Source organism: Chiloscyllium punctatum, chromosome 12 (assembly GCF_047496795.1).
Source record: "Chiloscyllium punctatum isolate Juve2018m chromosome 12, sChiPun1.3, whole genome shotgun sequence".
Classification (NCBI taxonomy): domain Eukaryota; kingdom Metazoa; phylum Chordata; class Chondrichthyes; order Orectolobiformes; family Hemiscylliidae; genus Chiloscyllium; species Chiloscyllium punctatum.
This window is the reverse complement of record NC_092750.1, coordinates 74,306,502-74,319,662: the sequence shown is the minus strand read 5'-3', so window position 1 is coordinate 74,319,662 and position 13,161 is coordinate 74,306,502. Positions and strand designations below refer to the sequence as shown.

Sequence of the window (13,161 nt, the reverse complement as noted above, 5' to 3'; positions counted from 1 at the left end):
AGACAATCCAGCCAGTTCTCAGGTGAGCCTGAGCTGACAATGTTGACTTGGCTCACGCTCTGGGTGACATCATTTAGCTGCAGGCTGGTTGTAGGGTGTTTCATAGTTTCAGGTGAGCGTGTGGCTCACACGATTTTGTATTGTAGCAGTTGTGTGGATATGTGAGTGAACAGTGCAGCTTCGGGTTGTGTTCAGTAAGAAGAACAAGGGCGCCCTTCTTGGGGTGACAATGTACTGGAAGAAACAGCAACGGAGGTATCACAAGGTGAGGGTGAAGCAGAGCAGCTGCACAAAGCCTGCTTTCTCACTGGTGAGTTTGCTCACATTCGCGGTCTGTTTGTACTTTCTGAATGATCTGTTTGTGTTTGTGAAAGCAATATCTCATGGCCCTTATCTCCCACCCCGGTACATTTACTGCCAGCCTCCTTGAATCCAGAATGTCGAAACACTTGTTCTCCCATATTCTCTGTATGGAGGGAGATTTGGACAGTGGGCAAAGGTCAGGAGCGGGGAATCTCACTGATTTCTGCTTTTTGTCAGTCGCCTAGGGATCACTGGACAGTGACCAGGAGCAGGATCCATGGCTGATTTGCGCACTCTCCCCCTCTATCTGTCTGTCTCTCTCTCTCTCTCTGTCTAACCCAGGGATCACTGGACATTAATCAAGAGCTAGAATATTGGCTCACTCGCTTGGTCTAAAGCTTCTAGTCCTGTGGGCGCTGAGATCTGGTGACTGGACCCTGCCAAAGCTGCGCCTGGCATTGCCGGCAATGTGTGCGGTGACAATTGGTCTTCAAATCCTTCATCAGTGCCACAAGGCTGTATGCCCAGAAATATTGACCCCTCACCCACAAATATTGGCTGACCCTGTCCTGCCTTTCACATTCTCTAGATTTAATTGGACTAACGCACTTCTTTATGAGAAGCGAAACTGAGCTGCTCCCTGCTCTAACTCAGTCAACTCTCAGGGTTAAACTACTCTTTGCTTTGTGCCTGTTATCTCTGCCAGATCAGTATTATGTGATCACTTGGTTTCTATTAGCAGCAGCCCATTAGCTGCTCTCTCAGCACAGCAGACTGACTGCAGATGAGGTGATCGAAACTAATCCAGGAAATGTCTTTTTTTTTAACAGCAACTCTCATTCCTTTTATATGATTAATATATGTAATCAGACCAGGAGGAGGAACACTAACAGTAGTTAGTGGGGGTGTGTACACTGTCTGGAAGTCTATTACTGTATACAGCTCCAACAATTCACTCAGTACAATCTTTGGTGATTGTGATTTTCCTCTGTTCCTCTCTCCCTTTAGTCACTGATTTGCAGCTATTTCTGGGACATTACTGGCCTCCTCTATAGTGAAAATAGCTGTTCAATTCTTTGGCACCTCATTTTCTGTCATTAATTCTCAAGTCTCACTTTCTGCAGGACTCTTATCAATTCTGCTTTCCAATTATTTATAGAAACGCTTATTACCTGTTTTTATATTTCTGGCTCATTTTCTCTGGTATTCTAATTTTTCCCTCCCTTTTAACTTTCTGATTTTGCTTCTTACATTTGTCCAATCTTTTGACCCACCACCCGTCTTTGCACAGTTAAATGCTTTCTATTTAAGCTTGATTCTATTTTAACTTTTCTAATTAACCACATACGCTGGGTCTGTCCCTTGGAATTCCATTTTCTTGTTGGAGTTCATCTATCATTTGTAATCTAGTTTAATGTCTGACACTGCATCTTTATTGACCTACCCTTGAGCCTCGTTTGCAAATTCACATTATCTCGCTGTATTTCCAAGCCCTCGTAATCATCTCTATTTAAATTGAAAAATAAATGCTCATGTTCTGCTGTCTTTTTGCTGCTCGACTATTTCTGATTGCTAGTCAGTGCTGAGGCCACTTGAACTGTTTGATGGCCTGAACGTTTCCCAGAATGTACCCACTCCGAATTGCCCTGAGCTGGTTGCATTCCCTTTGGGTAGTTATATCCAACTGAGTGCCTTGCTTGACCAGTTCAGGGAGCGATTAAGAGTCAAGCACATTAGGGTGGGCTGGAGTCCCAAAGAGCCCCACACTGGTTAAGGACATCAGCTTTACATCCTTACAGGATATGAGTCAACCTCGTTAGTCATGCAGTTCCCAGCTTTTGATTTTCGGATTCTGTGAACGCAGTTCAGACTCTTAGACAGGTAGGGTTTGTACCCCTGTGCAGCCTCTGGACAAGCCCAGTTATCCACACACGCTTGTTCAGATGTGATGTAAATGATAGCAAGTCATCACTGGAGCTGACAGTTCATAGCTGCTGAGACTCTCAAAGCAGCTTGGGCTGGGGCCTGCCAGAGGGCAGAGGATCTGTGGAATCCAGCTGTCAAGACGGGACCATTAAGTATGTCCAAAGCTTTGAGATGGACAGAATTTTAAACAGTAAAGGAATCAAGGCAGGAAAATGGAGTTGAGGATGATCAGATCAATCTCACTGAATGATGCAGCAAACCTGACGGGTTTGTTAAATGAGCATTATTACCTAGTGCCAATCTCTCACTTCTTCCCCATACCGTTGTATGTTAATTTTATCCAAATATTCATCCAATAACCTCTTGAATCCCTCAATGGAACCTGCTTCTATCGTGTTTCCAGGTAGTGCAAAAACAGTTCTTCCTTATTTCACCCTTGCTCCTTGTTCCTTTCACAAGCAGGAATAGTTTCTCCCTGTCTGCTGTATCCAGTCACCTCATGATTTTGTAAACCTCGATCATATCTCCTCTTTGCCACCTTCTCACCAAGGGGAACAGTCCCAGAATTTTAAATTTATCCTCATCACTGAAGTTCCTCATACCTCCAACCATTCTAATGAATCTCTTCTTCAGTAGCAACCGGAACTGTACACAATACTGCTGGGGTCTAGCAAGTGTCTAATACGTGATGAAATACACTTAAATATCAGCTAACGATCAATGGATCAAAGAATTTGTTGCTGATGAGAATGATGTCAAATTGAGTGGGTGAATCAGACAACAGTGAAATATTTAAGGAGAGATTGGTGTATGCATGAGAGAGAAGGTCGATGGGACAGAATAGAAAAATGTAATGAGGAAGCATAAATGGAATATAAATTCTGGCATCGATAGACCGGTAAATACAAAATGGCCTGTTTTGTTGCTTTCGGTTCCATGTGATTCACCTATTAAGTCAGAAATGTTACTAAAGCACGACACTTACATTGTCATTGCCACCTCATATGTCAAAATACTTTACAGCCAATAAAGCACTAATGAAGTGTAATCACTGTTCTACAAAAACAGCACAGATACTGGCCAGTTGCTAAGCAGTTCAACCTGGCACGTCGGATCTACTTAGTTGAGGTTCGGGAGAAACATGGAAGTTGATTGTGGGGAGGTAGTGGTGTGATGGTAAGAGGTAGGTTATGTTCCTGGATGGGCAATCCATTGGTAAAAGGCCGAAGCTCAGCAGCTGTTTACATTCAGTGAATCAACTTGGAATTGAATCATGCTGTTTGTAATGTGGATCGTGGAAGCAAGGTTGCTTGTTGTAAAAAAAACCCATCCAGTTCATAAATGCCCTGTAGGGAACCAACAATGATGGCATCAGCTCTGAAATGGCCTCTGAATTATCTGGGAATTATGAGCAAGAGTGGACAATTCAGCCCTTTGAGCATATTCCACTGATCATTGCTGATTTTATCCCAGTCTCAATCCACTTTCCTGCCTGCTTCCACCAGCCCTTTATCCTACTTTTCATCAGAAGTATATCTTTCTTTCTTGGATCTGTTGATTGATTCTGCCTCCATTGCTCTGTGGAGCAGTGAGTTCCACAGATTCACAACCGTTTGAGGTAATAGTTTCTTCCTATCTTGGTTTTGAATCTACCTCCTCTCACTCTACCTCTTGTTTGAGACTGTCCAACATACACCCTATCCATCCTCTTTAGCATTTGATACAACTTAATCAAACCCCCAACCCCAATTCTTCTGAACTCCAGCGAGAGCAAGCCCAAACTCTTCAGCTCCTCGTACGACAGCCCTTTCATCTCTGGAATCAACCTGATGAACCTCCCCTGAACTGCCTCCAGTGCCACCACATTCTTCCTCACATAAGGAGACCAGAACTGGGTGTAGTACTGCAGATGTGGTCTCACCAACGCCTTATATCATTGCAACGACACAACTTTTATAATGCAGTCCTTTAGCCATAACGCAGTATGGTGACTCAGTGGTTAGGCCTGCTGCCTCTCAGCACCAGGGAGCCAGGTTCAATTCGCGGCTCAGGTGGGGGCTTTGCACATGTGGAGTTTATATGTGGATGGGTTTCCTCCGAGTGCTCCGTTTTCCCTTTTCAGTTCAAAGTTGCACAGGTTAAGTGGATTGGCCATGCTAAATTGCTCATACTGTCCAGGGATGTGTAGACTAGGTGGGTTAGCCATGGGAAATGTCGGGTTACAGGGATAGGGTAGTGGGGTGAGGTCTGGGTGGGATGCACTTCAGAAGCGCAGAGTGGACTTGATAGGCCGAATGGCCTGCTTCCACACTGTAGGCATTCTACAACTGTATAAGTGCCAGGATTCCATTTGTTTGAATTAGGTGAACGAAATACTTAAGGATACTTCAAAATCCTGAAACTTAGAACAGCGCAGCCCAGGAACGGGCCCTGCGGCCCACAATATTGTGCCGAACTTGAAGCCAAATTAAACTAATCCCTTCTGCCTAACCCTGGTCCATACCTCTACATTCCCTGCATATTCATGTACTTACCTAAAAATCCCTTAAACACCCCTATCGTATCTACCTCCTCCACCACCCCTGACAGCATGTTCCAGACATCTACTACTCTCTGTATAAAAAAAAACTCGCCCCCTCCCCTCAACATCTCCTATCAACTTGCCCCTTAAATGCGTTCTCCCTAGTATTAGGTATCTCAGGTCTGGGGGGGAAAGAGGATTCTGATGTCAACCCTATCGACGCCTCTCATAGTTTGAAGACTTCCATCAAGTCTCCCTTTAGCCTCTGCCAGGCCAGAGCAAACGACCCGAGTTTTTCTAGCCTGTCAACATTGTGAGTGTGCATTCCACGGGAGTGTTCCTTCAGCCCGGTATTGAGGGCTCGCTGACTTGTGTGCCGTTTAGAAGGCCATGGCACTGACCCTGGGCTTGTTTTCTTGCAGATCGAGCGGCTGGAGCTGAACAGCCTGGCACCGTCGGGTGGGGTGGCGTCAGGCTCGGATGGCGGGGTCAGTGCGGAGAGCGCGGACAGCGGCCTGGACCCACACAGGACCCGTGCGGCCATCGCCCAGCTCCAGCAGAAGGTGCTGCGGCTGACTGAGCAGCTGAAGGTGGAGCAGACGGCGCGCGATGACAACGTGGCCGAGTACCTGAAGCTAGCGGGCAGCGCCGACCGGCAGCAGGGCAGCCGCATCAAGCAGGTCTTCGAGAAAAAGAACCAGAAGTCGGCCCAGGCCATCCTGCACCTGCAGCGCAAGCTGGAGCACTACCGCCACAAGCTGCGGGAGATCGAGCACAACGGTGTCCCCCGGCAGCCCAAGGACGTGCTACGGGACGTGCAGCAGGGCCTGAGGGGGGTGGGCGCCAAGGTGACCGGCTTCAGCGAGGGCGTGGTGGGCAGCATGCGGGGCGGGCTCTCCAGCTTCTCCCAGGCCACCCACACGGCCGCCGGCGCCGTGGCCGCCAAGCCGCGGGAGTTTGCGTCGCTGTTGCGCAACCGGCTTGGCAGCGCGGACAACATCCCGGCCCTGAAGGAGCCGCTGGACGACAGCCAGGCGGAGGAGTGCCTCGAGGCCCTGGGCATCTGCGGCCAGCTGCAGTTCAGCCCGCGGTACAGCAGCGAGGAGGAGTGCTCCAGCGGCACCTCGGGGTCAGGGGCCAACAGCATGTCCGGGGCCCCCCTCGAGCCAGCCTCCTCCAAACCCGACCCCCTGGAGCTGTCTGGCTGTGGCTTTGAGGGGATCTTGCAGGAGCTGCAGCAAGTGAAGGAGACCCAAGCTCGACTAGAGGAGTCGTTTGACAGGCTGAAATCTCACTACCAAAGGGATTATACCCTCATGTTGCAAACACTACAGGAAGAGCGATACAGGTACAGTCAGATGCTGCAGGCAACTCTCCTCCACTTGGGTTAGTTTATTTACTCTGCATCTGATTGGCATCACCTTTCCTGTCTGCTGTGTGTGTGTGTGGCAATGCCTGGCCAGTTAGCCTGACATCAACTAGTCATAGAGACCTACAGTACAGAAAAAGGTCCTTCAGCCCATCACATCCACACTGGTCAAACCCTATCTGCTTTCCTTAAAGACCATTCCCTCTGCGACTCTGTTGTCAGGTCCACGTCCCCCCCAACAACCCACCCTTCCCCCTGCCACCACAGGAATTGCAAAACCTGTGCCCACTCCCTCCCCTCTCCCCTCACCCCTGTCCAAACGAGCCTTCCACATCCATCAAAGTTTCACTTGCACTTCCACACATGTCATTTACTGTGTCCATTGCTCCTGATGCGGTCTCCTCTACAGTGAGGAGACTGGACGACTACTCCCAGAGCGCTTCAGCGAACATCCCCGGGACACCCGCACCAACCAACCCCACCGCCCCGTGGCTGAACACTTCAACTCCCCCCTCCCACTCTGCCGAGGGGATGCGGGTCCTGGGCCTCCTCCATCGCCACTCCCTAACCACCTAACGCCTGGAGGAAGAACGCCTCATCCTCTGTCTCAGGACCCTCCAACCCCAGGGCATCAATGTGGACTTCACCAGTTTTCTCATTTCCTCTCCACTCCACCCCCCCCCCCACCTTATCCCAGATCCAACCTTCCATTTCTGCACGCCCTCATGACCTGTCCCACCTGTCGATCTTCCTTCCCACCTATCCGCTCCATCCTCCTCTCTGACCTATCACCTTTACCCCCACCTCCATGCACCTATCGCACTCTCATCTACCTCCCCCCCCCCCCCCCAACCTCTTGGCTCACAAGCCTCATTCCTGATGAAGGGCTCTTGCCCGAAACGTCGATTCTCCTGCTCCTCAGATGTTGCTTGACCTGCTGTGCTTTTCCAGTACCACACTTTCGACTCTGATCTCCAGCATTTGCAGTCCTCGCTTTCTCCTAAAAACAACCACCTACTTGTTCTAATCCCATTTCCCAGAACTCGGCTCACAGTCTTGCAGGCTTTGGCATCCAGGCTTTGGATTTGTGAAGGGTAGGTCTTGCCTTACAAGTCTTATTGAATTCTTCGAGGAGGTGACCAAGCATGTGGATGAGGGTAGAGCAGTGGATGTAGTGTACATGGATTTTAGTAAGGCATTTGATAAGGTTCCCCATGGTAGGCTTATGCGGAAAGTCAGGAGGCATGGGATAGAGGGAAATTTGGCCAATTGGATAGAAAATTTGGCCAATTGGTGGGCGGCATGGTGGCACAGTGGTTAGCACTGCTGCCTCACAGCGCCTGAGACCCGGGTTCAATTCCCGCCTCAGGCGACTGACTGTGTGGAGTTTGCACGTTCTCCCCGTGTCTGCGTGGGTTTCCTCCGGGTGCTCCGGTTTCCTCCCACAGTCCAAAGATGTGCAGGCCAGGTGAATTGACTATGCTAAATTGCCCATAGTGTTAGGTAAGGGGTAAATGTAGATGTAGGGGTATGGGTGGGTTACGCTTCGGCGGGGCGGTGTGGACTTGTTGGGCCGAAGGGCCTGTTTCCACACTGTAAGTAATCTAATCTAAAAAAAAACTGGCTAACCGGTCGAAGGCAGAGAGTGGTGGTAGATGGTAAATATTCAGCCTGGAGCCCAGTTACAAGTGGAGTTCCGCAGGGATCAGTTCTGGGTCCTCTGCTGTTTGTAATTTTTATTAATGACTTAGATGAGGGAGTCGAAGGGTGGGTCAGTAAATTTGCAGATGATACGAAGATAGGTGGAGTTGTGGACAGTGAGGAGGGCTGTTGTCGGCTGCAGAGGGACTTAGATATGATGCAGAGCTGGGCTGAGGAGTGGCAGATGGAGTTCAACCCTGCCAAGTGTGAGGTTGTCCATTTTGGAAGAACAAATAAGAATGCGGAATACAGGGTTAATGGTAGGGTTCTTGGTCAGGTGGAGGAACAGAGGGATCTTAGGGTCTATGTACATAGATCTTTGAAGGTTGCCACTCAGGTGGATAGAGTTTGTAAGAAGGCCTATGGAGTATTATCGTTCATTAGCAGAGGGATTGAATTCAAGAGTCGTGAAGTGATATTGCAGCTGTACAGGACCTTGGTTAGGCCACAGTTGGAGTACTGTGTGCAGTTCTGGTCGCCTCACTTTAGGAAAGATGTGGAAGCTTTGGAGAGGGTGCAGAGAAGATTTACCAGGATGTTGCCTGGAATGGAGAGTAGGTCGTACGAGGATAGGTTGAGAGTTCTCGGCCTTTTCTTGTTGGAACAGCGAAGGATGAGGGGTGACTTGATAGAGGTTTATAAGATGATCAGAGGAATAGATAGAGTAGACAGTCAGAAACCTTTTCCCCGGGTACAACAGAGTGTTACAAGGGGACATAAATTTAAGGTGAAGGGTGGAAGGTATAGGGGAGATGTCAGGGATGGGTTCTTTACCCAGAGAGTGGTGGGGGCATGGAATGCGCTGCCCGTGGGAGTGGTAGAGTCAGAATCATTGGCGACCTTTAAGCGGCATTTGGATAGGTACATGGATGGGTGCTTAAGCTAGGACAAATGTTCGGCACAACATCGTGGGCCGAAGGGCCTGTTCTGTGCTGTATTGTTCTATGTTCTATGTTCTATGTTCTAGATACTTGTTCAATGTAATGAATGTTTCTGCCAGCACCACCCTCACAGGTTGTGAGTTCCAGATTCCCACCACCCTCTGAGTGAAAACACTTTTCCTCACATCTCCTTATAAACTCCTGCCCCTTATCTTAAAGGTTATTGATCCCTCCATCAAGGGGAAAGGTTACTTCCTGTCTACCCATCTATGCCTTCATCAGTTTATACATCTCTGACATGTTCCTTCTCTATCTCCTTTTTGGAAAACAAGCTCAGTCTGTCTGATCTCCCTTCAAAACTGAAGTTCTCCAGCCTGGGCAACATCCTGATAAATGTCTGCCACCCTCTGCAGTGCCCCCTGACTGAGGGAGAGAGAGATTGTACACCCCAGACTCAGAGAGGCAGAGACACTTTATCTCCAGTCTGAGGGAGAGAGATTGTATCCTCAGACTGAGTGAGAGAGAGAGAGAGAGAGGCTGTACTCCCCACACACAGAGAAAGAGAGAGAGACTACCCCCATACTGAGATTCTGAGGTTTTCAATTCTTCAGAGACAAGTGGCAGACAAAAAGTATTTTGAGGAGGTTGATAACTTGACTGTCCTTTCTCACAACATGTCTGACTCTCTCTTCCTCTGCTTCCTTGCCCTGTATCCAACTGTCTGTCCTCCTCCTGGTCGCAACCTTATATCTGACTGTCTCTCCTCCTCCTCTCCCGTGACCGACTGTCTCCCCCCCCCACCCCCCTTTCTCTCCTTGTGTCTGACTCTCTACCTCCCATTCTAAAGTGAAAGTAAATAGCTTTGTGTGCGTGGTGCTGCTTTGAAGTGGGATGTATCTCACTTTGATCGCTGACATTTGATGTGTGATATAGGTGTGAGCGACTAGAAGATCAGCTGAACGATCTGACTGAGCTTCACCAGAACGAGATTCATAACCTAAAGCAGGAGCTGGCGAGTATGGAGGAGAAGATCGCTTACCAGTCTCACGAGCGAGCCCAGGACATCCAGGTCAGTGCGCAATCTGTCATTGTATCCAGCCGGATCAGCAATCACTGCTGAATTTCTTTCGTCAGGCAGCAACTATCTTCACACAGCACACTGACAGTACAGTGGGACACAGTATCCCCTGCCAGAGTGTTCCCAGGAAACCTTTTGTCAGCTGAAAATGGCATAAAGCGAAGATATATGATTGATCTGGGAAAAACATCGCTGTTTTTCGTAAAAGCGAAAATCTTCTTCGGATTTGCAAAATTTGGTCTGAATGTCGGGTCGTTCATTAAAGCGAAGTGATGTAAAGCGAACGTTCGAAAAGCAGGGGTACCTGTATCAACCCTGTATCACCAACTGCTCCCAGCCCGGAATATGAGTGCCTGATTCACTAATACCCTTCCTAACCCGAATCCTAACCTCTTTCCTCTTGCCCTCCATGTCCCACTCCTCTTCAGAGAGGTAACTCAGAACACTTGTGGGGGAGCTGGTTCCTCCCTTTGGGGTAAATGGACCCGTGGGGCAACAGGTACTCCATGGGAGGGTAGTGGTTTTCTCCATGTGGGGTAAAGGGTTCTTCTTGCAGGGCTAATGGGTGTCCACTGTAAGGTAATGATGCCTGCTTACAGCGGGGTAATGGATGCCCCACCCCACGGGGTAACGAGGTCTCCCTCCACAGGGTAACGAGGTTTCCCCCCGGGGTAACGGGTTCCCCCCCAACAGGGTAAGGGGTTCCCCCCCCCCCACAGGGTAACGGGTTCCCCCCCCACATGGTAACAGGTTCCCCCCCACGGGGTAATGGGATCCCCCCCACAGGGTAAGGGGTTCCCCCCCCCCCACAGGGTAACGGGTTTCCCCCCACATGGTAACAGGTTCCCCCCCACGGGGTAATGGGTTCCCCCCCACAGGGTAAGGGGTTCCCCCCCCCCCCCACAGGGTAACAGGTTCCCCCCCCACATGGTAACAGGTTCCCCCCCCCCCCATGGGGTAACAGGTTCCCCCCACAGGTTAAGGGGTTCCCCCCCACAGGGTAACGGGTTCCACCCCCACGGGGTAATGGGTTCCCCCCACATGGTAACAGGTTCCCCCCCTCCCCCCTCGGGGTAACGGGTTCCCCCTCACGGGGTAATGGGTTCCCCCCACAGGATAACGGGTTTCTCCCCCTCCCCACGTGATAATGGGTCCCCCCCCCCATGGGGTAACAGGTTACACCCCCATGGGGTAACAGGTTCCCCCCCATGGGGTAATGGGTTCCCCCCCCCACGGGGTAACGGGTTCCCCCCCACAAGGTAACGGGGTCCCCCCCACATGGTAACGGTTTCCTCCCCCCCACGAGGTAATGGGTTCCCCACCCCCACAGGGTAACGGGTTCCCCCTCACGGGGTAACGGGTTCCCCCCACATGGTAACGGGGTTCCCCCCCCTCCCCCCTTGGGGTAATGGGTTCCCCCTCACGGGGTAATGGGTTCCCACCCACGGGGTAACAGGTTCCCCCCCAAGGGGTAATGGGTTCCCCCACACATGGTAACGGGTTCCCCTCCCCCCCCCCCCACGGGGTAATGGGTTCCTCCCCACCTCCCCCAACAGGGTAACGGTTTCCCCTCACATGGTAACGGGTTCCCCTCCCTCCATGGGGTAACGGGATTCCCCCTCCAGGGGTAACCGGTTCCCCACCCCCATGGGGAAACGGGTTCTCCCCCCAAGGGGTAACAGGATCACACCCCCACGATGTAACGGGATCCCCCCCACGGGGTAACGGGTTCTCCCTCCCCCACATGGTAACGGGTTCCCCCCCACAGGGTAACGGGTTCCCCCCCCACGTGGTAACGGGTTCCCCCCCCCCACGTGGTAACGGGTTCCCCCTCCCACATGGTACCGGATTCCCCCCCCCACAGGGTAACGGGTTCCCCCCCTTCAGGGTAACGGGTTCCCCCCCCACATGGTAACGGGTTCCCCCTCACGGGGTAATGGGTTCCCCCACAGAGTAACGGGTTCCACCCCCCCACAGGGTAATGGCTTCCCCCCCCACAGGGTAACGGGTACCCCCCCATGGGGTAATGGGTTCTCCCCCCCCACGGGGTAACAGGTTCCCCCCCACGAGGTAACGGGCTCTCCCCCCACATGGTAACGGGTTTCCCCCCCCACGAGGTAATGGGTTCCCCACACCCACAGGGTAACGGGTTCCCCCCCCATGGGGTAATGGGTTCCCCCCACATGGTAACGGGTTCCCCCCCATGGGGTAATGGGTTCCCCCCACATGGTAACAGGTTCACCCCCCTCCCGCCTTGGGGTAACGGGTTCCCCCTCACGGGGTAATGGGTTCCCCCCCACAGGGTAACGGGTTTCTCTCTCCCCCCCCCCCCCACGGGATAATGGGTTCCCCCCCCACAGGGTAAAAGGTTCCCCCCCCCATGGGGTAATGGGTTCCCCCCCCACGGGGTAACGGGTTCCCCCCCACATGGTAACGGGTTCCCCCCACATGGTAACGGTTCCCCCCCCCCCACGAAGTAATGGATTCCCCACCCCCACAGGGTAACGGGTTGCCCCCCACATGGTAACGGGTTTCCCCCGACAGGGTAACGGGTTCCCCCAACATGGTAACGGGTTCCCCCCCCCCCCTCCCCCCTTGGGGTAACGGGTCCCCTCTCCTGGGGTAATGGGTTCCCACCCACGGGGTAATGGGCTCCCCTCCACTGGGTAACGGGTTCCCCCCACATGGTAACGGGCCCCCCCCACGGGGTAACGGGTTCCTCCCTCCCGCTCCCCCAACGGGGTAATGGGTTCCTCCCCACCTCCCCCAACAGGGTAACGGGTTCCCCTCACATGGTAACGGGTTCCCCTCCCTCCACGGGGTAACGGGATTCCCCCCCAGGGGTAACCGGTTCCCCACCCCCATGGGGAAACGGGTTCTCCCCCCCCCAAGGGGTAACAGATTCACCCCCCCACAAGGTAACGGGATCCCCCCCCCACGGGGTAACGGGTTCTCCCCCCCCCCCCCCCACATGGTAACAGGTTCCCCCCCCACGGGGTAACGGGTTCCCCCCCCACGGGGTAACGGGTTCACCCTCCCACATGGTAACGGGGTTCCCCCCCACGGGGTAATGGGTTCCCCCCACATGGTAACGGGTTCCCCCTCACGGGGTAATGGGTTCCCCCCACAGGGTAACGGGTTTCTCCCCCACCCCCCCACCACGGGGTAATGGGTTCCCCCCCCCACGTGGTAACGGGTCCCCCCCACGGGGTAACGGGTTCCCCCCCCACATGGTAACGGGTTCCCCCCACATGGTAACGGTTTCCCCCCCCCCCCCCCCACGAGGTAATGGGTTCCCCACCCCCACAGGGTAACGGGTTCCGCCCACATGGTAATGGGTTCCCCCCCACAGGGTAACGTGTCCCCCTTCCCGGGGTAATGG

At 52.5% G+C, this 13,161-nt stretch overlaps 1 protein-coding gene across 8 annotated transcripts in view; it reads left to right on the top strand.

Annotated features, from left to right (window-relative positions):
• LOC140483939 (transmembrane and coiled-coil domains protein 1-like) overlaps positions 1–13,161 on the top strand; it is a 105,065-nt gene that overhangs the window by 78,695 nt on the left and 13,209 nt on the right. For 6 of the 8 annotated variants that reach the window (XM_072582790.1, XM_072582792.1, XM_072582791.1 and 3 more), the window contains 2 exons: positions 5,173–6,098; positions 9,635–9,770. In XM_072582790.1, coding sequence (XP_072438891.1) covers positions 5,173–6,098; positions 9,635–9,770 — 1,062 coding nt within the window. Of the gene's footprint in view, positions 1–174; positions 311–5,172; positions 6,137–9,634; positions 9,771–13,161 lie in introns of those variants that run through there. The other 2 variants (XM_072582793.1, XR_011962069.1) reach the window with 2 other exon arrangements.